The 27,515-nt window shown below is 48.7% G+C and overlaps 1 protein-coding gene across 1 annotated transcript in view; it reads right to left on the minus strand.

Annotated features, from left to right (window-relative positions):
- The window catches only part of LOC119971355 (dynein heavy chain 5, axonemal-like), a 461,705-nt gene that overhangs the window by 53,227 nt on the left and 380,963 nt on the right, over window positions 1-27,515 (minus strand). The window contains exons 74-76 of the mRNA XM_038806777.1: window positions 20,601-20,806; window positions 8,494-8,697; window positions 1,115-1,330 (exon numbers count right to left, since the gene is read on the minus strand). Coding sequence (XP_038662705.1) covers window positions 1,115-1,330; window positions 8,494-8,697; window positions 20,601-20,806 — 626 coding nt within the window. The remainder of the gene's footprint in view (window positions 1-1,114; window positions 1,331-8,493; window positions 8,698-20,600; window positions 20,807-27,515) is intronic.

A 27,515-nucleotide genomic window follows, 5' to 3' on the forward strand; every position in this document is an offset into this window, starting at 1 on the left:
AAATTGTGAATGTCATGCTGACAGTTCTCAGTGAAAAGATAAAGAGCAGGTAAGTGACCGGAGGGTGGGTTCATCTGCCTGAGCGTCTAAAATATAATGTTTCAGCAGAATGTGGTCGGAATCCTGGATGTTGACTATAAAGAAAACGCTTGTTAACTGAAGGACTCTACCGACAGTAAGTTGAATTTCTGGCAGAGAAAGGCTGAGAGGCGAGAGGGAGAGATTGAGAGAGGGAGATGGATTGAGAGAGAGAAAGAGAGAGAGTTTTAGATTTTAAAATCTCTACAGTTAATGAATATTATAAGAACATAAGAACTAGGAGCGGGAGTAGGCCAACTGGCCCCTCGAGCCTGCTCCGCCATTCAATGAGATCTTGGCTGATCTTTTGTGGACTCAGCTCCACTTTCCGGCCCGAACACCATAACCCTTAATCCCTTTATTCTTCAAAAAACTATCTATCTTTATCTTAAAAACATTTAATGAAGGGGCCTCAACTGCTTCACTGGGCAAGGAATTCCATAGATTCACAACCCTTTGGGTGAAGAAGTTCCTCCTAAACTCAGTCCTAAATCTACTTCCCCTTATTTTGAGGCTATGCCCCCTAGTTCTGCTTTCACCCACCATTGGAAATTATAAGCAAGAAAGCTCTGATCTGAAGAAACTACTCATAAAATGCCTGAGAGCCTCTGTTGAACCAGGAGTTTGTAACATTATGGTGGTTGTGGGAGATTTGAATGACAATCATGCCAGAAGTAAATGGAAGACCCAAGAAACCTTCGCCATTGTATTTGTTGGTGACATAGTACTCAGGTCAAAAGGTTAATCTTCCAAATTTTGCTAAGTATGTGTAATGAGGGCTTTGGGATGTAAGTCTAATGACTGTGGAAAGAAAGTGGAGTTAAAACATTTGATTTGTAGTATAAGTTATCTGTGTTCATTATATTTTTTTGATTATCTTTAATGTAACAGACTATTTAACATAGAGTACAGCTCGTATATTTTGAGTTTTATAAATTTTATGTAATAAATTAATTCTGTATAAACCAAAAGCATTACTGGTCTATAGCAAGATCATAACAAAATACAGAAAATTAGGGTTTTCTTCACATCTTACTTCATAAATTATGTAATCTGGAGGTAATTTTATCAGCATGTCATCAGCTAGTTTGCCAACTACCACCTCCCGTGTTTCTCCAATCCCTGTTGCGCTGTCCTTTGGCTGGATGCTGAGTATTGTATCAAGCACATCTTGGGCTAGTTTCCTTTGATAAGTAATGTCAGCATTAGGATGGAGGCCAAAAACCTCTGGTGTGTCAAATGCTGGCAGACTCTATTAAGACAGAAAACCAGATTAAGCCGGCAGGTATAATCTCATTCTTATTTATTTGAGTTTTCAAAAAAAAAAAACTTGTTTATCTTTCAGGTTGCAGGTTTGAGGAAGAATTTCTGCAGATTCTTCCAAATCTACGATCATAACTTTTTTTGGAAGTACTCCAAGTACAGCATAAATAGCCATTTTTAGTCCTTTATGACCTTTCTCTACCACTCATTGGAGGAAGCCAGAAGCTGTGAAGAGTGGGTCAATTTAAATTTGTAAGACTTAAATCGTTAGATTCTTGTGTGTGTATCAAGGGTTATGGAACAGCAATGAATAAATGGATTTGAGGTACAGTCAGACACCATTTATTTGATCAGTGGAACAGGCTTAAGGGGATGAATGACTTACTTCTGTTCTTATGCAATAAATCAATCCTAACCAATATGTGACCTTCTATCACAGTTACATCTACATAATTGAACCATTGTATCTCGGGATGTGATTACAGGGGATAAGAACTTCTTGGTACTGATTATTTTCCTTTACACTTAATCCTCAGAAACATTTTCAACTCCGGCTAATAAAATGCATTTTTCTAAAAATAAGAAGCTGTATTTTAATTAGCCCATCATCCTCACTTATTGGATAGACTTTATACCAAGGATCATTTACCCATTTCAGCGGCATGGGCGGATGTAACAGATTCCATGGCCATCATTCTGGGCGGGATTCTCTCAGCCCGGGGCCGGGCCAGAGAATCACTGCGACCGGCGCAAATCGGGCAACGCCGCCGGCACGCGATTCTCCACCGCCGTGGCGCCAGTCATTGGCTGCTCTATACAGCCGGCCCGCCGATTCTCGGCCTGGGATGGGCCGAGCAGCCATCGTGAAAATGCCGAATCCCGCCGGCGCCATCCACCCCTGCTCTAAGGCGGGGGGATCTCGGCGTGGAAGGGTCGGGGGGGCGGCCTGTGGCGGGGGGAGGAGGGGTCCGACCCCGGGGGGGCTTCCGATGTAGCTTGGCCCATGATCGGGTCCCACCGATCGGTGGGCCGGCCTCTCTGGTTGGGTGCCTCGTTTCTTCCGCGCTGGCCCCTGTAGTCCTGTGGCATGTTGCGTCGGAGCCGAAGGCACTGGCGCATGCAACGCGTTGGCGCCAGTGCCACTGCGCATGCTCGGGTCCCGCGGCGCCCAGTTCGCGTTAACTGCTCCACTGCCGTGCTGGCCCCTTTTGCGGACCAGAATTAGTCATGGGGTCGGCCGGTTCATGCCATCGTTAAACGCGACGGCGTGGACACTCTGCCACGGGATTAGATAATCCCACTCTCTATGTCGTGCTGGAATTGCATGGGTAGGATTCCCTCCAAGATGTCACCCACCCCGACCCAGACACTATTTCAAGGGAGGGCAGACAATGCCTCGGAGGGGAAGCCCACCCATTCACCAATTAGGACCCTTAAGTGGCCAGTTACGGGTTTTTCACTGCCCAGCTCAATTTTTAGGCTGGCAGGTACCAGTTAGATCAGGTTGTGAAATAGAAAAAATTAATAATCTGATATCAGGTGGGGGAGGGGAGGCACTATCTCCTCAGGGACCTAGGAGCTCCAGCCCTCACTCCCCCTCGCCACCCCTGGCACAGCGATCACTCCCCTCCCATCTTGCCCAGGGCATCCCCTTCCCTGAAGTGCATTCTGGGACTTTGGTTCAGGCACAGCGCTGCAGTACGTCTTCTGGTCACTGCAGCGCTGTGTCTGGAGGGGCTAGAGAGCTGTTGACCAATCTGACTGGGCGACAGCTCTCCAAAGCGGGACTGCCGTCAATAATTTCTGAAAATTCAGGACCATGACACTATTTGAAGAAAGTCAGGAGTTCTCCTGGTGTCTTCTCTCAAATTACAATGCATAAACAGGTCCTTCTTCAACAACAAATGTGCTGTTTCTAGGGAGCTTCCTTTGGACAAATTGACTGTTGCATTTCCCTCCATTATATTAACAATTGTGTTTTGAAAGTAATTAATTGATTGTGAAGTGTTTTTGAATTCCAATGGACATGATAAAGGTCTATATTAATGACTTGTCAGCTGATCAATTAAAGTTGGGGGCCTCTGCAGTCACCTCTGCATATTAGAACATAGAACATAGAGTGTAGAAGGAAGCCATTTGGTCCATCGAGTCTGCACCGACCCACTTAAGCCTTCACTTCCACCCTATCCCCATAACCCAATAACCCCTCCCAACCTTTTTTGACACTAAGGGCAATTTAGCATGGCCAATCCACCTAACCTGCGGAGGAGACCGGAGCACCTGGAGGAAACCCACGCAGACACGGGGAGAACGTGCAGACTCCGCACATACAGTGACCCAGCGGGGAATCGAACACGCAGACACGGGGAGAATGTGCAGACTCCACACAGACAGTGACCTAGCAGGGAATCGAACCTAGGACCTGTGTGTTCCTCGTGTCTTAATAAAGCTCGTAGTCTCAAAGGTGGAGAAGATGCTTTATTGTGAATTCGTTCTCTCTTCAGAGCTTAACTTACGGCTACCTCAAATGCTGCCTGCTTGTGTGTCTGTGTCCTGCTACGAGTTCTGTCTTCCGTTAAGTGTGTCCTCACTTCCTGTCCCTGTGTATATATAGCTCTCCCGTGCTCCCTCTAGTGCTTGCTCAGTTGTATTGCATCTACTCAGATCTATTGATCACCACATCCCCCCTTTTTTCTTTACACATTTTCTGTACATCGTTAAAGAAAATTGTACAAAACAGTTACTTATGATATGTGTATCTATACAAGTGATGGTGCTATTGCATATTTTACAAAGCCAATTTATATTTATAAGTCCACTCAATAAAAACATTTATGAGTCCATACTTGATGAATTTGTTCACTGAGTTTTTTCTTTTGTTGTTGTTGACGTGGTGAATGTTGTCGGTGTTCTTGTTATTTTAAGTACCCAATGCGTCATCCCGAGGTGTTTGCATGGTCGAACCACTGATGTTGACTGACATGGACTTTTTTCTGTGCTTGTGGTATCGATTTCTTATGTCTTCCGCCTTGAAAGCTGGTGTGCTTGCTTGTTCTGGAGCAGATGTGAGTTTGTGCGATTTGTTGTCATCCCATGGCATGTTTGTAGTCTTGTCATTGTTTTGCAGTGTGCTGTGGCATTGTCCTTCATGTGCAGAGTTGTACCATTTTGTACAAGTCGTTGTTTCATTGCTGTTGTTTCTGTCGTTCCTGTCTTTGTTGTTTTCGTTGCCGTTCTTGTTGCTGTTTTTGTCGTTTCTGTCTTTGTTGTTGTCGCTATCTTTGTTATGCTTCTTGTTGGTTGTGTTGTTCTTCTTGTAGTTTTTGTCGTTGTGCTTGTAGTTTTTGTTGGTGCTGTTGATGTTCTTGTTTCTGCAGTGCTTCTTGCGATTTTTGTTGTTCTTGTCACGCTTCATTTTGCTTTTGTTCTTGCTGCTGTTGTTGTCCTTTCTGCTGTGCTTCCTTTGGCTTTTGTTTTTCTTGTTATGCTCAATGAGTGTCCCGTGTGGATAATTTGAGTCATTGAACGTTTCGTCTCGAGAATGGTGAGAATGATCTGATGTTGGCATTGATGCTGGTGACATCAGTCATTTGTGGTGGATTTGATTCCTCGTCTTTGCTTTCTTGGTGCTCCTCTTCTGGAGTCAAATTCTTCACGATTTCATTTGACGCGGTCTCTCTGGACTCTTGGTGTTCCTCTTCCGGAGTCAAAATCTTCATGACTACAATTGACGTGGTCTCTCTGGACTCTTGGCGCTCCTCTTCCGGAGTCAAAATCTGCATGATTTCACTTGACGTGGTCTCTCTGGACTCTTGGTGCTCCTCTTCTGGAGTCAAAATCTGCATGGTTTCTGTTTATTTGGTCTCTCTGGACTCTTGGTGCTCCTCTTCTGGAGTCAAAATCTGCATGGTTTCTGTTGATGTGGTCTCTCTGGACTCTTGGGTGGCCCGACTCTGTGCTTCTGTACAGACAAGCTGAGAACTGTCAGTCTCGCTGTCATCCTGTACCTCCTGTATGTCGAGTGTGATCACCTTGTCACTGTTTTCGCATGCAGTGGGTAGATGTACAGTGTCTTCTTTTTGATTATGTGAGCTTGGTAGACTTTCATAGTCTGCTTGCGGTTGCTCAGATACAGCGGGTTGACCTTCATGGTCTTGTTCATGCATGGTGTTCGCCAGGGAGTGTTTGCTTGCTTCCCTTTTGGAGTCTTTCATCACTCGCACTGTGGAGCCTGTCATCGCTTGCTCTGTGGAGTCTTTCTGTGCTCTCTGTGTGGCGTCGTCTTCGTCTTGGGTATTGCTGTCATCCAATGTATCGACGATCTGCCATGGCACCATGGTGTTGGATTCATCTACCATGAGTAGATTCGTGTTGAGCTTTGCGACCGTGTCGCTGATGCTGTGATCAGCATATCCGAATAACTCAGCCATGTCTGAGTAGTATTCTTCGAAAACCAAATCACCTTGGTTGGATTCATCTACCACGAGTAGATTCGTGTTGAACTTTGCGACCGTGTCGCTGATGCTGTGATCAGCATATCCGAATAACTCAGCCATGTCTGAGTAGTATTCTTCGAAAAACAAATCATCTTTTGTTGTTTCGGAATTCTTTTTGTTCTCTTCACTTTGGGTGGTGCAGACTGCTTTTTCCAGGGTGTTGTGAGAGTTATTTTCAACTGCTGGTTTAAGTTCAGGCGTTTTTCTGTGTTCTGAGGTAAGAAAATTTGGTTTTACAGCTTTAAGTATTTTGTTTTCAATTTTCGGGCATTTCCCTTTTAAGTAGGCGTTGTCCGGATGCTCAGACGTCATGACGCTCGTGACGTCATGCGTAGGGAGCAATTGCGCATGCGCAAATCGGCCTTCCTTTACCGTGCGGTTTTGTGTCCATTGCGCATGCGTGGCCTGCGCATGCGCATAACGATCCGCGACCAAAACGTTTTGAGACTGCGCATGCGCGGCTTGCGCATGCGCATAACGATCAGCAATGCAAACTTTTTTAAACTGCGCATGCGCAGAACGCAAAACGTGTGATTGTAACTGCGCATGCGCGGCTTCCGTTTCCTGCGCATGCGCAGACGCAGTTTGTAGTTTTTTGTCTGCCCGAGACTGTAGAATGTGCTCCGACGCCATTTTATCGTGGATTTCAGCGTTTTTTCTTTCTGAAAGTTGTAAGTTACCTTTTCCTTTCGATCTGGACTGGATTTCAGCGTTGTGGCTGTGTGAAAAATTCAAGTTGTTTCTTCTTTTTGATCTGTACTTTTCACTCGCGATCTCTTGTTCTTTTAGTGATTGTTTAAGTTTTGCATCACTCAGTCTCTGTGCAGTTTGGCCTCTGAGCATACCGTGCTGTTCAAATTCCTTACAGTACTCTTCAAATTTGTTTAGTATTGTTTGTAAGCTGTTGCTGTCTTCATCTTTTGAGTATTTAAATCCATTATATACTTTCCTACCTTCATGCCCTGCGATGAGAATTGCTATTTTAATTTTGTCTGAGGCTGCTGCTACATCATTAGCTATGATATAAAAATTGAACATTTGTTTAAACATTTTCCAGACATTTCTTACATTGCCAGTCATGTCCAGCTGAGGTGGGTATCCATGCCACATCCTCGAATTAGCAATGTCTTCCCAAGTCAAATGTCCAGTAGGAGATTTCCATGCCATTATGTTCTTTCTGTATCTGCAGCTGAGTTGTCCTGTAGTAAGCGTCTGAAGCCACTCTTGGTACCATGTGTTGTTCCTCGTGTCTTAATAAAGCTTGTAGTCTCAAAGGTGGAGAAGATGCTTTATTGTGAATTTGTTCTCTCTTCAGAGCTTAACTTACGGCTACCTCAAATGCTGCCTGCTTGTGTGTCTGTGTCCTGCTACGAGTTCTGCCTTCCGTGAAGTGTGTCCTCACTTCCTGTCCCTGTGTATATATAGCTCTCCCGTGCTCCCTCTAGTGCTTGCTCAGTTGTATTGCATCTACTCAGGTCTACGATCACCACAGGACCCTGGTGCTGTGAAGCCATAGTGCTAGCCACTTGTGCTGCCCACTGGGGCATAAGTGGAGCAGATTGATGCAGCATAACTATATTATATAAATTTTACCTTATTGTTTATTTATCATGTACATAAAAACATTGTCATGAAAAATGAACACTATAACTACATGTTATCCAATACATTTTGCTTTATTATATGTAAAACAAACCTGTATGTGTCATATGTATGTTTGTATGTAAAGTGGCACTGATTATGTTAAATCTGATGACACATAGTTGAAGTTTAAAAAGGAGTGTTTTACCATACAAAGCATACTGTATTTTTCTATGGTTAAGGTTGCCTTAAAACTGCAATATTTCCTTCAAACCCAATGAGTGGAATTGTTATTTGGTAATGGATATATGCAGGATAAAGTTGTTTAGTCTTTAATCATCCTTCAGGTTGCGTTACAGGATTTGGGATAAAAGCCGAATCGAACCTGGGACCCTGGAGCTGTGAAGCAATTGTGCTATCTACAATGCTACCGTGCTGTTAAGGGCTTGTCCTGCCCACTCTACACTTAGTTTTGTAAGTTTTCTAAAAAAAAAAAATTGGGTAAAAGTTGTGTATTAGTTGCTCTTCTATAAGAAATTTGCCTTGAATACATATGCCGAGAACTAAAAATGACAGGGAAATGTGATAAAACAAAATTGACAGGAAATCTATGCTCTTATTACGTAGGGTGACACAGATAGTTTCCACTATAGGCAAAAGGATTTTGCCTCAAACTCATTTTTGGGCTACTTAAAATTTTCTTTCTTTTAAAGTATATAATTATGTAACTCATTTCTTTTTCAGAGTAATGAAAGGTATGAAATCATAGGGCACTGCAGCTTCTTGGTGGGGTGCTGTGCACCATGCCACTTAGCGACCTCCGATACTTTCACTGACATCAGTCACCTTCCTAATTTTGTTCCCATCTCCCACCCAATTATGTCAGACTTGTAAGCTGATCAGTTAAAGTTGGGGACCTCTGCAGTCACATCAGAATAATGCAGCATAACTTTGCTTTTTATATAAACTTTGATTTATTGCTTATTTAACATTTTCATAAGAATTGTCATGAAAAATTCACACTATAACCACACAGATAGAGCAATAAATGTTGCATATTAGATGTAAAGCAAACCTGTATGTGTTGTAAGTACTGTTCCACTGCAGTACAGTTAGGGATGGTGTAATCCTTATAAAAGCAAAAGTTTGACCCAAACATATGCTCACTGAACCATACTTTAGCAAAAGTGTTTAACAGTCGCTTATCATAATCATCAGTGACACGACCTCCATACTGAATTTCTCCAATCATGTAGTAAACTGTATTCCAAGACACACCCTATTAAACAGGATGAAGAATAAATGTATTCACCGATTAATCTATAATCAGACTGAAACTGGAAAATAAAAGCTCTAAATATGATTCACAGTTTATAACAATGCTTTTGGAAGGATGCAGTTTTAAAATAAAATCATTACAAGATGTTGTGGCACATCATGCAGGTACGATCGTAGAATCCCTTCAGTACAGAAGGAGGCCATTTGGCCCATCGGGGTCTGCAATGACCCTTTGAAAGATCATCCTATCCAGAGCCAATCCCTTGACCTATTTCAGCGACTCTATCCTAAGGGGCAATTTAGCATGGCCAATCCAGCTAAACCGCACATCTTTGGACTGTGGGAGGAAACCGGAGCACCCGGAGTAAACCCACACAAACACGGGGAGAATGTGCAAACTCCACACAGACAGTCACCAACATGTGGGGATGAAACAGAAATTCCAGGTACAATATCATCCTCTGAGCTCCGGGATGGTGGAGAATATGAACAAAACTCTGAAGACATCCATAGCAAAGACAATTCGAGAGACTGAGGAAGGCTGGGCAACAGTCTTTCTGGATATTCTGATGCGCCTACAAGCCACCCTGAGCCGGAGTGCCAGATTTAATGACTGGCCGAGCCATGCAATTATCCAAGGGGGTTATTTCGGGAGGAACCTCTCAGGGAGAGGATCCGAGAATTAAGCATATAGTTACACATGATTACGAAGTAAGTCAGAGATCATCAGACAGTGCAGGATTTAGAGCGAGATCAGGAATTTAAGATATCAATAGAACCACAAGCTGGCAATAGGGTGATGTTAAAAGTGGGACCAGAGCGTAGTGGCTTCCAATTACGGTCGCATGAACTGTATGAGGTAATTATGACAGGTGATAAATGTGTGCTCATTATTACCAAGGCGGGAAGTTGGTGGAAGCATTATCCTCATCTAAAAATGGATATGATGACCGTTTGAAACCTATCAACATCCCGACTGGTGGGATCAATGTTGATGTTCTTACAGGTTCCTATTTACTCTGGTGACACTCGTGAAATTGTGGGAGCACCAAAGGTTATCGTGAAGAACAACACCTGCCTACATCCTGGACAGTATGTTCAGCTAACAATCGGAGGAACCAGAGAATGGATCACAAAACCCTAGATATTGGATAGGATAATGTTAAACAGCCACGGAACTAGCACAGTGACCATGCCAGGGGTCTGACATCAAGGGGTCCACAACTACTCCTGGTATGAAAGACATCGTCCTACCCAAACCCGGGACCTCAATCCGGCTCATGAATCCTGGGTGCAAATGGACGAATGAGTGACGGACAGTAGAGGGCAAAACAATCGATGAACTGGGATGGTTGTATGACAGTACAGAATAATTTGTACATTAAAAACAAATATAAACATTTCATGGGTTTAGGAAGATGATACCACTGTGCTTATAATGATTCAGACCATATTAAGACTTGTGTGTTCCTGACGTCAAGTATTAATTTGATTGTTGGTTGGGCTCGTAGAATCATAAAAAACTTACAGCACAGAAGAAGGCCATTTGGCCCATCTTGTCCATGCCAGCCTGAGGACACCCAGGTGCCTTTTCTAATCCCACCTTCCTCCACTTGGTCCATAGCCCTGGAGCTTAGAGCACTTAAAGTGCAGATCCAGGTACACTTCTAGCCACAACACACCCAAAGAGAGTGGGTAAACAGATTGATCTTATACTCCCTGTTAGTGTTGCCCTCCAGTGATCTTCTGACTGTACTGACTATACATTAACCCTTCATGTATATACATATGCAGAGATCACTGCACTTGTGACAATAAAGATTACTTTAAAAGGTGTAGAGGGGACATGAGGAAAAATTTTTTTTGGACGGCAGCTATTTTGCACGCGCACACTCCAGCTCGGGACATGCGCTGTTTGTACAAAAATTGGGGCTCAATAGAAGAAGTCTGCGTATACGCGAATGTGTCGCTTGCGTCAGAGAGACGACGTCATGACTGCTACCGCTGTGGTAACACCCATTTAAAGGGGAAATACCCTGCACAAGGAAAAAGATGTTTAAAGTGCTCCAAGCTTAATCACTTTGCTTCCCAATGCAATATCAGCCTCAAACACAGAAACAACAACATCAATGTTTGCAGCATTAATAAAATGGAGAATCACAAATCTAAGAAATATTTTTCAGACGAAGAGGATATTATTCCTTGGAGAACACTTTCTGCGTAGGAATCATAGACACAATAGAGGAATCTCAAGCAACGACCAAGGGTCCTCAACAAATAAATTGCATTGACTCCAACAATGAATGGACATCGACAGTGCAAGTAAATAATTTCCCAATCCAATTCAAACTTGACACTGGCGCTTCTGCGAACTGAATGACAAGCAAAGATCTCGCATCAATTCTAGGGGAACACGAGATGATACCTGCTGCATGTAAGTTGAAAGACTGCAATGGCATCCAGATTGCTTCAAGAGGATTGTGGCACTTGAAAGTAGTCAATAAGGTCAAGAAAGTACTATATTTCGAGATAGTGAATGACCAGAAATCTTCGCTGTTATGTGAACTTGCGCTTTGTCCAAAGAATATTCATGAATACTGAAGACAGATCAAGACTGGACGATGACATCCAGCAACTGCTTAGTGAATACCCTGACGTACTCCAAGTAATATAACAAGTAGGCTTACATTAACACTGCAATGAAGTTACTGTGAAAAGCCCCTAGTCGCCACATTCCGGCGCCTGTTCGGGTACACAGAGGGAGAATTCAGAATGTCCAAATGACCTAACAGCACATCTTTCGGGACTTGTGGGAGGAAACTGGAACACCCAGAGGAAACCCACACAGACAGAGGGAGAATGTGCAGACTCCACAAAGACAGTGACCCAAGTCGGGAATCGAATCTGGGACCCTGAAGCTGTGAAGCAGCAGTGCTACCCACTGTGCTACCGTGCTGCCATTGATCTTGAAACTATGTCCCCTGGTTCTAGGATTCTCCACCAAGGGAAACAATTTTAGCTTGTCCACTCTAACTCTTCCCCTCATAATTTTGTACACCTCAATTAAGTCAACCGTCGGTCTTCTTTTTACCCAAGGAAAATAACCCCGACTATCCATTCTCTCCTCGTAACCATCTTCCCGTTTTGTATGGGAAGACAGATTAGAGTGTCATTTTTGTCAAGTATAATGTATTCATGTAGTTAATAGACTTGACTGTGTTAATGTTAGATATTATAATGTTAGTACCTGTGGTTAGCAAAAACCTACCAATGTTCGAAAATGGTACAACTCCCCCAGATGGATTAGCTCAGATTGGAAGGCTAAAATTCTCCTACATAATGCTCACTAACTTACATTGGCTACCTGCCCAGCAATACATTGAATTGAAATGATCAACCTTGTGTTAAACTTCCTCAATGACCAACATGTCACTATTTCTGTAACCTCCTACAACCCTCTGAGGACTCTATTTCTCCAATTCTAGCCTCTTCTGCATTCCTGATTTTCTTTATTTCATTCCTGGTTGGGGAGCATAAGCATGATCATAGAATCATAGAATTTACAGTGCAGAAGGAGGCCATTCAGCCCATCGAGTCTGCACCAGCTCTTGGAAAGAGCACCCCACCCAAACCCACACCTCCACCCCATCCCCATGACCCAGTAACCCCACCCAACACTAAGGACAATTTTGGACACTAAGGACAATTTAGCACGGCCAATCCACCTAACCTGCACATCTTTGGACTGTGGGAGGAAACCAGAACATGCAGAGGAAACCCATGCAGACATGGGGAGAATGTGCAGACTCCACACAGACAGTGACCCAAGCCGAGAATCGAACCTGGGACCATGGAGCGGCGAAGCAATTGTGCTAACCACTATGCTACCATGCTGCCCACTAATATGTGACTCGAAATTGGTGAGGATGCAGGCAGCTGAGTTTTGGATGAATTGAAGTTGATAGAGGGTGGAGGTTGGGAGGCCGGCTAGGAAAGTGTGGCTTTGTCAGAAGCTTGAGGGTTTCTGCAGCAGGTGAGCTGAGGCGGGGGAGAAGAGGATAATATAATTGAGCTGGAAGTAGGCATCTTGATGTGAGAGAGGATCTGGACTTGCATTCTCATCTCTATAAAGTGCCTTTCTCCTTTCCCAGTTCTCCACATTGACACTCTCTGAAAACAGAGACAGGCAGGCAAGCTGCTCTCAGGCCTGACCTGTGCCATTGAGAGTTCAAAGTTAGATGACAGCAAGCCAGTAACACATACTTCTCAATTCCTTTCCTTTCTCTCCATGCCTCCCTCTGACAACATGACCGATCTTATTAGGCTAATAAGCTTATTCGGCCCAAAACTCTCCTTCACCTCTTTACCTCACAGTCTTTAAAACTTACCACCTTGACCAAGCTTTTGGTCACGGGCCCTTATTTTTTTTTTATAAATGTTTTTATTCAGTTTTCATATTTTATATTGAACAAATTACAAATTGTTAGGAGAGAGAAAAAAACAAAAAAAAAACAAACAAACACGCAAAAATTAACATACATATTTACAGGTAAGCATCTTCGTAGTAGTAACTGCGTCCCCCCCCCCCCCCCCCTCAACATGTTTATTTAGTTTGGTTTTGGGCCTTAGCTAGCCATCGAACCCCCGTAACGAACCTGTAGCCCCCCCCCTCCCGCTACCTTCCCCCGACTATTCTTCCTCTTGTACATTGGCCACAAATAGGTCCCGGAACAGTTGCATGAATGGCTCCCACGTTCTGTGGAAGCCGTCGTCCGACCCTCGGATGGCAAATTTGATTTTCTCCATTTGGAGAGATTCCGAGAGGTCGGACAGCCAGTCCGCAGCTCTGGGCGGTGCTGCTGACCGCCAGCCAAACAGGATTCTACGGCGGGCGATCAGGGAGGCAAAGGCAAGGGCATCCGCCCTCCTCCCCAGGAATAGATCTGGCTGTTCTGAAACCCCGAAGACCGCCACTATCGGGCATGGCTCCACCCTCACTCCCACCACTTTGGACATAACCTCGAAGAAGGCTGTCCAGTACTCCACGAGTCTGGGGCAAGACCAGAACATGTGGGCGTGGTTGGCCGGGCCTCTTTGGCACCGTTCACATCTGTCTTCCACCTCCGGGAAGAACCTACTCATACGGGTTCTTGTTAAGTGGGCTCTATGTACCACTTTTAGTTGCGTCAGGCTGAGCCTTGCGCACGTGGAGGTGGAGTTGACCCTATGCAGTGCTTCGCTCCAGAGTCCCCACCCTATCTCCATCCCCAGGTCATCCTCCCATTTCCTCCTTGTTGCGTCCAGTACGGTGTCGTCCCTATCTACCAGTCGGTCATACATGTCACTACAGTTCCCTTTTTCTAGGATACTTGCGTCCAGTAGGTCTTCCAGTAGTGTCTGTCGTGGCGGTTGTGGGTACGTCCTTGTCTCCTTTCGTAGGAAGTTTTTGAGCTGCAGGTACCGTAGCTCGTTCCCCCCAGCTAGCTGAAATTTCTCTGTCAGTTCGTCCAGTGTTGCGATCCTGTCGTCCGTGTATAGGTCCCTGACTGTCAGTGTCCCCCCGTCCTGCCTCCACCTTTTGAAGGTGGCGTCGGTCAGTGCTGGTTTGAACCTATGGTTGTTGCAGATGGGAGCCCTGTTCGACATTTTGGTCAGGCCAAGTTGCTGCCGCAGTTGGTTCCAGGATTGGAGGGTGGCTGTCACCACTGGGCTGCTGGAGTGTTTTTTGGGTGGGGATGGGAGTGCTGCCGTGGCGAGGGCCCGGAGGGAGGTTCCCATGCAGGAGGCCTCCTCCGCACGCACCCACTCAGCTTCTGGCTCCTGGATCCATCCCCTTACTTGCTCGGCTGTTGCTGCCCAGTGGTAGAATTGTAGATTCGGGAGGGCTAACCCTCCCCTGGTTTTTGTTTTTTGTAAGACCTTCTTTGGGATCCTAGCATTTTTACCCCCCCATACGAACGCCATGATGAGTTTGTCCAGCGCTTTGAAAAAGGCCTTGGGGATGTAGATCGGAATGGATCTAAACAGGAAGAGGAACCTGGGCAGTACGTTCATTTTGATCGTCTGGACTCTCCCCGCGAGGGAGAGCGGGAGTGTGTTCCATCTTTGCAGGTCCTTTTTAACTTCCTCCGTCAGGCTGGTGAGGTTCCATTTGTGGATCCCTTTCCAGTCATGGGCTATTTGGATCCCCAGGTAGCGGAATTTATGTCGGGCTTGTTTGAACGGCAGCCCCTTTAGTGCTGCCCCCCCCCCCCCCCCCCCCCCCCCCCCCCCCCTTGCGGGTGTAATGGGAAGATCTCACTTTTGCTCATGTTGAGTTTGTAGCCTGAGAAGGCTCCAAACTCTTTCAGGAGCGCGATGATTCCGTCCATGCTGCTTTGTGGGTCCGAGATATAGAGGAGCAGATCATCCGCATAGAGTGAGACTCTGTGCTCTCTACCTCCCCTTCGGATCCCCCTCCAATTTTTTGCTGCCCTGAGCGCGATTGCTAGCGGTTCAATTGCTAGTGCGAACAGCAGCGGGGACATTGGGCATCCTTGTCTGGTGCCCCTGTGCAGCTGGAAGTATTGGGAGTTGGTATTGTTGGTCTGTACACTCGCCATGGGAGCGTTGTACAGGAGCTTTACCCAAGCGGTGAACCCTGTTCCAAGCCCGAACCGCTCCAGTACCTCTATGAGGTATTTCCACTCGACTCTGTCGAAGGCCTTTTCTGCGTCCAGGGAGACGATCACCTCTTGTGTTCTCTCCCCGGAGGGGGTCATTATCACGTTCAGCAGGCGCCTGATGTTCGCGGTCAGCTGTCTACCTTTGACAAAGCCCGTCTGGTCCTCTGTGACCACCTCAGGTACACAGTCTTCTAGCCTTTTGGCTAGGATTTTGGCCAGTATTTTGGCGTCTGCATTCAGCAGAGATATGGGTCTGTATGACCCACATTCCGTTGGGTCTTTGTCTTTCTTAGGTATCAGCGAGATTGAGGCCTGTGCTAACGTGGGTGGCAACGTGCCCCTAGCTAGCGAGTCTGTGAACATCTCCCGCAGGTGCGGGGCCAGCGCTGTCGCAAATTTTTTGTAGAAGTCCGCCGGGAATCCGTCCGGTCCCGGCGCCTTCCCCGCCTGCATGGAGCTAATGCTCTCCATGATCTCTCCCAGTGCTAGTGGTGCTTCCAGATCCCGTTTTCTGCCCTCTCCCACAACTGGTATGTTCAGTCCGTCAAGAAACCGGTTCATCCCAGCCTTCCCCGTTGGGGGCTCTGAGGTGTACAGCTCTTGGTAGAAGGCCTTGAAGGTTTTGTTAATCCTCTCTGGTTCTGTTTCCAACGTGCCTCTGGTATCTCTGATTTGCGCAATTTCTCTGCTGGCTGCCTGCTTTCTCAGCTGGTGGGCCAACAGGCGGCTGGCTTTGTCTCCGTGTTCGTATAGGGCCCCGCGTGCCTGGCGGAGTTGGTGTACTGCTTTCCTGGTGGAGAGCAGGTCAAAGTTCCTTTGTAATTCTTTTCTCTCCGCCAGGAGTTCTACAGTCGGGGCCTCGGAGTATTTATGGTCTACCTCCAGTATGGAGTCGACCAGCTTCTGCCTAGCCACCCTTTCCTCCCTATCTCTTTGCGCTTTGTAGGCTATGATTTCCCCTCTTAGTACGGCCTTAAGCGCTTCCCAGAACGTGGAGGGTGAGACCTCCCCATTTTGGTTGATCTCAGTGTACTCCGCTATGGCCTGCGCTATCCTTTCGCTGAAGGCCTTGTCAGCTAGTAAGGCACCGTCCAACCTCCATTTGGGGCGCTGGGCCCTTCCCGTCTCTAGCCGCACATCCATGTAGTGTGGAGCGTGGTCTGATATCACAATTGCGGAGTATTCCACCTTGTCTATCTCTGGAAGCACCGTTTTCCCCACCACAAAGAAGTCAATTCTGGTGTACACGTTGTGTACTGGGGAGAAGAAAGAGAATTCTTTCTCCCCCGGGTGGGCGAATCTCCAGGGGTCTACTGCTCCCATCTGCTCCATATAGTGGCTGAGTTCCCTTGCCATGTTTGAGGTTTTCCCCGTTCTGGGGTTTGATCTGTCCGTCGTTGGGTCCTGTACACAGTTGAAGTCCCCCCCCCATGATTAGTCGGTGCGTCGCTATGTCCGGGATTTCTGCCATGGTCTTTTGGATGAAGCTCGTGTCGTCCCAGTTGGGCGCGTACACGTTAACTAGAACTACCGGCGCCCCATCCAGGGCCCCGCTGACCATGACATACCGTCCCCCTGGGTCCGTAACCGTCTTTGTCGCCCTAAATGTTGTCCTCTTGCCAATCAGGATCGCCACCCCCCTGGCCCTTGCCCCATAACAGGAATGATAGGTTTGTCCCACCCAGCCCTTTCTTACCCGCAGTTGGTCCTGCTCCCTCAAGTGCGTCTCTTGGAGGAAGACTTTGTCGGCCCTCATGTTTCTAAGGTGGGTGAGGACTCTAGATCTCTTCACTGGGCCGTTAAGTCCCCTTACGTTCCAGGTGACTATTCTGGTGGGGGGCTTCTGCCCCCTTGCTCCTGTGGGGTTAACCATATTTGTCCGGTGGACGCGCCCCTGCCCTCTGGGGTTTCCCTTTGTTAGGGGGCCGTCCAGGATGTCCACTATCACTGCTCTCCCCATGCGGTCGGGTCCCTGCGCTCCGGGGTTCCCCCTTGTCCCGGGGACACCCGCCATGGCCGTCCACTGTGTGTCCGCCACGCGGGTAGTCCCCTGCACTCCGGGGGGCCCCTTCACCCACAGACCGTACTGGGTGGGTGCTTGCAGCAGTTCCCTGTTTCGAGCCCTTGTCTGTGGCACTTTGTGGCCCTATTCCCTTACTGGCCTCTTTTGTCCCTTCGTCCCTGCATTTCCACTCCCTGGTCTCTCGCCCCCCGAGTGCCCCCCCCCCCCCCCCCCCCCCCCCCGCTCTATCCCTTTTGGGGATACCCCTGTATACCCCTCCATTGCCCCTCTCTCCCCCATTCCTGTCCCCATTTGCTCTCCCACCTTTGATGGGTGATCCCCCCCCTCCCCTGCCTGGCGCCTTCCCCCCTGTTGGGGGTGCGCTGCGGCCCTGCTCTGTTGCGCGCCCCCTTCGCTAGCTTTCCTGCTAGCACGGTGGCTCCCCTCTCGGAGGTTGCTGTCCCGCTTCCCCTCTCCCCTCTCCAGTACTCCCGTTCCCTCGTGCCGGGGCCTGGCCTCCCACCTGGAGCGGGCCCTTGGGCATTGGGTTGTTTTCCGTTCTGGGTGTTCCTGCCAGGGGGGAGGGGGCTGGCTTTGCCTCGCCCCTCCCCACCCCCCCGTCGGCATGACGTATCTCCTTGCTATGGGCCCCTCGTCCCTACTTCCCATGGCGTTTTTCCAGCCCGTGCTCCTCGACGAATCTATTCGCCTCGGCAGGGGCTGTAAAGAAATATTCCTTGTGTTGGTATGTGACCCAGAGTTTTGCTGGGTACAGCATACCAAAACGTACTTTGTTCTTATAGAGAGCTGCTTTCGCTCTGTTGAACTCCGCCCGTCTCTTAGCTATGTCCGCTCCAAAATCCTCGTAGATTCGGATGGCGTGCCCGTCCCAATTGCAGGCTCTATTCTCCTTGGCCCAGCGCAGGATTGTCTCCCTATCCCGGTACCGGTGCAGTCTGGCTATAACTGCTCTCGGTTTTTCCCCTTCCTTGGGCTTCGGGCGCAGTGACCGATGAGCTCTGTCCATTTCCGGTGGGGTGGGAAAAGTTTCCCGCCCCACTAAGGAGCCCAGCATCGCAGCCACGAATGTTGTGGGATTTCTACCCTCTATCCCCTCTGGCAGGCCCACTATCTTAATATTTTGCCTTCTCGAGCTGATCTCCTGGTCGTCTACCCTGCCCTTCAGGCTCCCCTGTGTTGCACTCAGTTTCACCATTCCCCTCTCCAGGGATATGACCCGGTCGCTCGCGTCAGTCGCTGCCTTCTCCAGCTCTTTAATGGTTGCCCCCTGGGCTTCCAGTATCTTCCCTTGGGCATCCACTTTCTTCTCCAATCTGGTCAGAACCTGCTGCACCCCTGACATGGCCCTGGTCACTGCTGCCTGTGCTGCGGCCTCTGCGTCTGCTTTTAACTCTGCCTTGATTGCCTGCAGCTGCTCCCTCACCACCTCGGCAAAGGCTTCGTTCCAATTCACGCCCCCCTCTAACCCCAGGGGAGAGGTTGCCCGCCCGTCCAGCTCTTCTGGATGCGGCGAAACATCCTTCCCGCCGCTTCGCGTGTTGACTCGTTCGCCCGAGCTGGCTTGCCCTTTGCCCCGTCTACTTCCGGTGCCCCCTTTCTCTTGGCTCCCTTCTGGCACTTTTTTCTCCCCCTTCCCCTTCATCTTTTCTTCTCTCCTTGTTCTTCTTTTCCCCCTTTTCCGCACCCTATTTTATTTTATTTATTATTATATATCTATATATGTATATATATATATATATATATTTTTTTTTTTTTTTTTTAAATTTATTTCCCCTACCCCTTTTCTCTTTACCAGTTTTCTTTTGGGAAGAACAGAAATACAAGTCTCTTTTTTCTTTTGTCTTCTCTCCCCACTCAACCAGGAGAGAGAGAGAGAGAGAGTCCCTTTGTCTCTTTGTCCTTGCCACGTGGTGGTCACTGCAGTTGGGGGGGGGGGGGGGGGGGGGGGCGAGTGGGCCGGTGGTCGCTGCTGGCTGGGGGTGGGGGGGTGTCCCCGCTGCTGGCTGGGGGGGGGGGTGTCCCCGCTGCTGGCTGGGGGGGGGGGGGTGTCCCCGCTGCTGGCTGGGGGGGGGGTGTCCCCGCTGCTGGCTTGGGGGGGGGGGGGTGTCCCCGCTGCTGGTTGGGGGGGGGGTGTCCCCGCTGCTGGTTGGGAGGGGGGGGGTCCTGCTGCTGGTTGGGAGGGGGGGGGGTCCCGCTGCTGGTTGGGAGGGGGGGGAGAGAGAAGAGGGGCCGCCGCCGCCGCACCGCTCCTGGCCCGCGTGGAGGGGGGGGGGGGAAGAGAAGAGGGGCCGCCGCCGCCGCACCGCTCCTGGCCCGCGTGGGGGGAGGGGGGAGAGAAGAGGGGCCGCCGCCGCCGCACCGCTCCTGGCCCGCATGGGGGGGGGGGGGGGGGGGGGGGGGAGGGAGAGGGGTTGGACCTGCTGCTGTTGGGCCCCCCTGTCGCTGCCTCTCCTCTGCCGTCGCTGTCGCTGTCGCCGCTCCGCTGCCGCTCCTCCGCTCCGGCTCCTCCGCTGCCGCTCCGGCTCCTCCGCTCCGGCTCCTCCGGCTCCTCCGCTGCCGCTCCGGCTCCTCTGCCGGCGCTCCTCCTCCGCTGTCGGGGGGGGGGGGGGGGGGGGGGGGTTTGTTCTCCTTCTCTGGCGCTTGCGGGAGCCCCTCTCCCTGCGACCTCCTCGCTCGCCGCCCGGAAGTCGAATCCCGGTCACGGGCCCTTATGTAGGTAGTTGTCAAATTTTGTTTGATGAGGTTCCAAATAAAGCCTCGAGAGGTTTTACTACGTTAAATACACTATATAGCTGCAAGTGTTGATGCAAATAAGACATTCATCAGGCTATTCAGTAAATAACATTTTAATTTAACTATATTATAAATATTGGTGCTTTCATATAATCATACTTCCTTTCTACATAATTTCATGGAACACATTAATTTGAGGTATTGGTTTTATAAATCTGCCCAACTCCTTTTATGCTAACAGAATGAAACTACACCTAAATTCCTAATATACCCAATCTATTACGATATGCCACAAGAACAGGGAAGGCTTTGGAAAAATCAGAAGGACCATCTAATTTGTTTGTATTAGCTGCAGGAGTGCAAGCATGATTTCACCAGCATTCAGAGGAAATTCTAACCATTTAGAACTATAAGGACATTTATTGAAAAAAAGTCGGAATGGTTAAAAAACATTAGCTGCTCAACTTTGAGGAAGAAGATTACCTTTTTGCTGTCTATATCATCAAGGTGGTTTTGTACAAACTGGATTGTAGCATTTAAATCAGCTTGATTGAACTCATAAGGAATGTTCCAGCCAAGAGGTCCAAACTTACGCCTTTCTTGCACAGTGGAATGAAGGAAAGCTATTGCATATAGCATGGGTTTCCAATGAGGTGTGTTACTAACATCTAGTTGGTCTTGGCTGATACCTTAAAGACAACAAAATTAGAAGTGCATTAGTGGAGTTCTCATTACGATCTCAAGATTATAAGGCTTATCTGCTATGAATAGACAGATTCTGTAGCCAATTCATCTTCGGCACATTCTGAGGATAAGCAAGGGATTTGAGAACATTTGAGCATTTGATGTAAAAACTTTAAAGAAGGCATTAAAAGATGTAAAAACAATTCATTGTCACACAGTACTTAGATCACATTTGGCCTTACAATCCCCTTAAGCCTTCTCCCATCCTTCATCATTTAACCCATCAACCTATCCTTCTATTCCTTTCTTCCTCGTGCGCTTCTCCAACTTCCCCTTAAATGAAGTTATCCCATTTCCTTTGTGTTATAACCTGCCTGCTTACCATTGGCTCGGGACTAATGACAGTCCCACAATCCTATGGGAGTATGAGCTTCCCCAATGAGGGAGGGGCGGAGAAATCATTAGCAGACTCCCTGCATAAATAGAGCTGGCCAGTTTGGAACCGGAGAGAGAGGAGTTGGCAGCAAAGGAAATTGTTGCCCCTGTATATATATATGTTATTGTAAATAAATGTTATTTCTTTGTATCCTGAAAACTCGTGCTGGATTCTTCGTGGCCCTCACAAAACTGGCGACGAGGGTTAAAGTGGATAGCTGTCTACACTGCTGAAGCCACCTCCCTGGATTTTTGTTGGATACAGGTTGGAAGTTGTTTTCTATTACATCATGCCTCTGTATGGACGTTTGGATGTTTTTGATGCTGCGCTGGAAAGCTGGAACCAGTACGCACAAAGGATGCGTTACTATTTCCGGGCAAACAACATCACCGAAAACGAGCGCGAGGTGGTCATATTGCGCACTGCCTGCGGCCCGCAAACGTTTGGGGTGATTAGGAGCCTTACGTACCCAGCTGCGCCGGACACCAAAACGTTTGATGAACTTGTGAACTTAGTGGGGCAACATTTTAACCCAACCCCATCCACGATAGTCCAACGTTACCGGTTTAATACCGCTGAGAGGACCCCAGGAGAATCCCTTGCCGACTTTCTGGGGGCGCCAGAGGCGGCGTCGTTCCAACAGAAACTGGGTCCAGCCCAGGGGCCGTACCTTCCATTTGGATGAACCTGCGGCGACTACTCCCGAGGATGTGGAGACAGAGGATGACTGCCTGCGGCTGCATTGTGTGGCAGCTCCCCGTGTGGCCCCCATTAAGGTGACAGTACGGGTCAATGGTCACCCGCTTGAGATGGAGTTGGACACTGGCGCAGCGATCTCCGTGATCGCCCAGAGGACATTCGACCGCACCAAGCAGGGTATACAGACCCTTACATTAACCAACACACAGGCCAGGTTGGCCACCTATATGGGGGAACCATTGGACATTGCAGGAAGTACGATGACCCCTGCTGTTTATGGACGCCAGGAGGGGCGTTTCCCACTTATTGTGGTGCGCGGCCATGGGCCCAGCCTGTTGGGTCGGGACTGGTTGCGCCATTTGCGGTTGCAGTGGCAGCACATCCTCCAAACAGTTTCTGGAGGGTTGACTGAGGTGCTAGGACGATACCCAGATGTATTCCTGCCCGGTTTGGGGAAAATAAAAGGGGCTGTAGCCCATATCCAAGTCGAACCAGGAGCCACGCCGCGCTATTTCCGGGCACACCCGGTGCCTTACGCCTTGCTTGAGAAGGTAGAAGGGGAGCTCACTCGTTTGGAGACTTTGGGTATCAAGAGGCCCGTCCGTTTCGCTGACTGGGCAGCACCAATTGTACCTGTAATGAAGCCAGATGCCACAGTTCGCTTGTGCGGCGACTATAAACTTACAGTGCATACGGCTTCCCGACTCGACCGATACCCAATGCCTCGCATAGAGGACCCTCTACGCGAAGCTTGCAGGCGGACTCTCGTTCACAAAATTAGATATGAGTCACGCCTACCTACAGTTGGAGCTGGACCCTGCCTCTCGGCCATATGTAACGATTAATACACACCGGGGCCTGTATGAATATACACGTTTGCCCTTTGGAGTAGCCTCTGCCTGCGCTATTTTTCAACGCATTATGGAGGGCATTTTGAGAGGTTTACCGCATGTTGCTGTTTACTTAGATGATGTTTTGATCACAGTGACGTCGGAGCAGGAACATATAGAAAATTTGGAGGCTGTCCTTAGACGCCTTTCTGAGGCTGGAGTCCATTTACGTCGCACAAAGTGCGTTTTTCAGGCGAAGGAAGTAGTCTACCTGGGTTATCGGGTGGACCGCGAAGGTTTGCACCCTGTCATAGAGAAGGTGCACGCGATTCAACAGGCCCCCGCCCCGACTGACACTCCATGTCTTCATTCGTTTCTCGGCCTCGTAAACTCTTACGGAAAATTCCTCCCCAATCTGGCAACTACGCTGGCCCCGTTGCACCTTCTGCTAAAGAAGAATCACACCTGGGTTTGGGGTCAGCAGCAAGAAACCGCTTTCCGGTGGGTAAAACAACAATTGTCGTCGTCTGGGTTACTAACCCACTATGATCCTGGAAAGCCTTTGCTCGTCACATGTGATGCATCCCCGTATGGTATTGGGGCCGTCCTGTCCCACAAGATGGAGAACGGGGCCGAACGGCCGAAAGCTTTCGCCTCCCGCACACTGACTGCAGCGGAAAAAAAGTATGCGCAGATCGAGAAGGAGGGCCTGGCAGTGGTCTTTGCGGTGAAACGTTTCCACCAGTACGTGTATGGCCGCCAATTCACTATCGTGACTGATCATAAGCCTCTCCTGGGACTTTTCAGAGAGGATAAGCCAATACCGCCCATTGCTTCCGCACGGATCCAGCGCTGGGCTTTGTTGTTCGCTGCATACGAGTATTCTCTGGAGCACAAACCAGGAACCCAGATAGGGAATGCCGACGCACTGAGCCGACTGCCTTTATCGACCGGCCCCATGTCGCCCCCACGACCGGCGAGGTGGTTGCAACCCTAAATTTTATGGACACCTTGCCTGTCACGGCATCACAGATCCGTGAGTGGACCCAGACGGAGCCAGTCCCGTCAAAGGTTTGGCACATAGTCCTGTATGGTGTGCAGCATAGTCAGCTCCCGGGTGGGTTGCGGGCATTTTCCTCCAAGCTGTCCGAATTCAGCATGGAAGACGGCATCCTTTTGTGGGGGACGCGTGTGATTGTCCTGGAAAAAGGACAGGAGCTGATACTGAGAGACTTGCACAATGGGCATCCAGGTGTGACCAAAATGAAAATGTTGGCCCAGGTGTGACCAAAATGAAAATGTTGGCCCGGAGTTATGTCTGGTGGCCAGGCCTCGACACCGACATTGAGAAGGTGGCCCATAACTGCTCCATTTGCCAGGAGCATCAGAAGCTTCCGCCGGCCGCGCCCCTATATCACTGGGAATGGCCAGGGCGGCCTTGGGCGCGCTTGCATGCGGATTTCGCCGGCCCTTTTCAAGGATCCATGTTCCTGCTATTAATCGACACCCAGTCTAAATGGCATAGAGGTGCACAACATCCTGCGCAACAATCAAGAAGATGCGTTTGTCTTTCAGTACGCATGGCCTCCCCGAGGTGCTGGTCACGGACAATGGCACTCCGTTCACAAGTGAGGAGTTTGCAAGGTTCATGAAGATGAACGGCATACGCCATATCTGCACTGCCCCTTACCACCCGGCTTCAAATGGGCTGGCGGAGCGCGCAGTGCAGACATTCAAACGAGGCCTAAAGAAGCAGTCTTCCAGGTCGATGGACACGAGACTGGCTCGGTTTTTGTTTTTCATATAAGACCACCCCCCATGCAGTGACTGGGGTAGCTCCCGCAGAACTCCTAATGGGCCGGAGACTTTGCACCCGCCTTAGCATGGTTTTCCCGGACATTGCCGCAAAAGTACGGCGCACACAAGAATGGCAAGGATATGGTTTTTCTCGGCATCGGCCGATTCGGCAGTTTACGCCCGGTGACCCAGTGTTCATTCGGAATTTTGCTGGTGGTGCCCAGTGGGTCCCTGGCGTAATCTTTCGCCAAATGGGCCCTACCCCTTACCAGGTACAAGCCCAAGGGCGTCTCCAGCGCAAACATGTAGACCATGTTCGGTCCAGAAGACTATCCCTTCCAAAGATTCCCCACCCCAGGAGCTCATTTCTACAGCCACAGAGACCAGACACAATAGAAAGAATTCCTCACAATCTTCCTCTGGTGCCTCACTCAAAGCCTGCGCAGGTCGTGACAGAACCGCGTAGAGATAAAGATGTCGAGATGACGGAGGCAGCAGACTCTGACTCCGAGATGGAGACACAAGACACCTCAGAGGGGGAATCCTCAGGCCCACGGGCCGTGGATGTACAGCCATTACGCCGTTCATCACGGAAGCGCCGGTCTCCATCTCGTTATACACCGCCCGATCCAGCGCCTTGTGCAAATGGTTTCCGGCCTGCGGCAAAACGAGTCTGACGCCCTCCTTCGCCAGGGTCTTTGGTGGATTCCTTGGACTTTGGGGGGGAGAGGGATGTTATGACCTGCCTGCTTACCATTGGCTGGGGACTAATGACAATCCCACAATCCTGTGGGAGTATGAGCTTCCCCAATGAGGGGGGCGGAGAAATCATTAGCAGACTCCCTGCATAAATACAGCTGGCCAGTTTGGAACCAGAGGGAGAGAGGAGTTGGCAGCAAGGGAAATTGTTGCTGCTGTTGTGTGTATATATGTTATTGTAAATAAATGTTATTTCTTTGTATCCTGAAAACTCGTGCTGGATTCTTCGTGGCCCTCACAAAACTTTGTTCACTCCAAATTCTGAGAAGTTTCTCCGAAATTCTCAGGCTAGGTTTATTCATGACTATCTTACATACGTGGCACTTAGTTCCAGTCGCACCAGCAAGTGGAAACATCTCCACATCTACCAGAGAGCTTGCTCACAACCAGTCAGCAAGAGTGAGATTTTAGCCAGAGTGAGGGTATTGAGAATTTGGAGCTGAGTGGGAATTCAATGCTGTGGGGAAAGAGGTGCTCATCATCGGGAAGAGTGGAGAAGCGGTCCTACAAGGGAGACTTGTGGGCAAGTGAGAGGTAGAAAGAAAGCAAACCATGAACGGTTGGTAACTGATTGACTGGTAAGTAATTTTCCTTTACTTTTTTCTCTTGGCATTATTGTTGTTGTTAACAGTCATGGCAGGAGATCCCAGACCCATTTCATGTTCCTCTTGTGCGATGTGGGAATTCAGGGTCCCTTCCGGTGTCCCTGGCTCCTTCATGTTCAAGAAGTGTGTCCAACTGTAGTTCAAGTTAGACCATCTGACGGCTCTGGAGCTGTGGATGAACTAACTTTGGAGCATCCACAATGCTGACAAAGTCGTGGATAGCACGTTTAGCGAGTTGGTCACACCGCTGTTAAAAATTACTGAGGGAGATAGGAAATGGGTAGCCACCAGACACCGGACGAGTAGGAAGGCAGTGCAGGGGTCCCCTGCGGTCATCTCCCTCCAAAACAGATATACCGTTTTGGATACTGTTGGGGGAGATGGCTCGCCAGGGGAAAGTGGTAGCAGCCAAGTTCATGGCACTGTGGCTGGCTCTGCTGTGCAGGAGGGCAGGAAAAAAAGAGTGGCAGAGCTATACTGATGGAGACTCAATGGTAAGGGCAACAGACAGGCATTTCTGCGGACGCAAACAAAACTTCAGGGTGGTATGTTGCCTCCCTGGTGCAAAGGTCAAGGATGTCTCGGATCAGTTGCAGAACATTCTGGAGGGGGAGGGTGAACAGCCAACTGTCATGGTGCATATAGGCACCAACGATATAGATAAAAAAACATGATGAGGTCCGACAAGCTGAATTTAGGGAGTTAGGAGTTAAACTAAAAAGTAGGAATGCAAAGATAGTAATCTCAGGATTGTTACCAGTGCCATGTGCTAGTCAGAGCAGGAATGTCAGGATACATAAAATGAATATGTGGCTTGAGAGATGGTGGACGAGGGAGGGATTCAAATTTGTGAGACATTGGAACCGGTTCTGGGGGAGGTGGGACCAGTACAAACCGGACAGTCTGCACCTGGGCAGGACTGGAACGAATGTCTGAGGGGAATGTTTGCTAATGCTCTTGGGGAGGGTTTAAACTAATATGGCAGGGGGATGGGAACCAATTCAGGAAGTTGGAGGGAAGGAAAGTGGGGACAGAAACAAAAGGCAGTGAGGGGGAAAAGTGAAAGGCAGAGAAACCAAAGTCAAAAATTAATAAGGACCAGAGTACAGAGACTGTGGAGAATTCGGTGAATGGGTCCAGTAAGGCTAAGAGAAATAAAATACGGAGAGTGCACAAAATATGACCGGACAGATGGTCTGAGAAAGTAGGGCAGAGAGTGAGTAAGGGAAGTCTAGGTTAAACTGTAACCGAAGCGAAAGTGCTGGAAAATCTCAGCAGGTCTGGGAGCATCTGTAGGGAAAGAAAAGAACTATTGTTTCGAGTCCAGATGACCCTTTGTCAAAGAAGGGTCATCTAGACTCAAAACATTAGCTCTTTTCTCTCCCTACAGATGCTGCCAGACCTGCTGAGATTTTCCAGCATTTTCTCTTTGGTTTCAGATTCCAGAATCCGCAGTAATTTGCTTTTAACTAGATTAAACTGCATTTATTACAATACAAGAGGCTTGACGGGCAAGGCAGATGAACTCAGGGAATGGATGGGTGCATGGGACTGGGATATAATAGCTATTACTGAAACATGGCTAAGG

The sequence above is a fragment of the Scyliorhinus canicula genome, chromosome 9 (genome assembly GCF_902713615.1).
Source record: "Scyliorhinus canicula chromosome 9, sScyCan1.1, whole genome shotgun sequence".
Classification (NCBI taxonomy): Eukaryota; Metazoa; Chordata; class Chondrichthyes; order Carcharhiniformes; family Scyliorhinidae; genus Scyliorhinus; species Scyliorhinus canicula.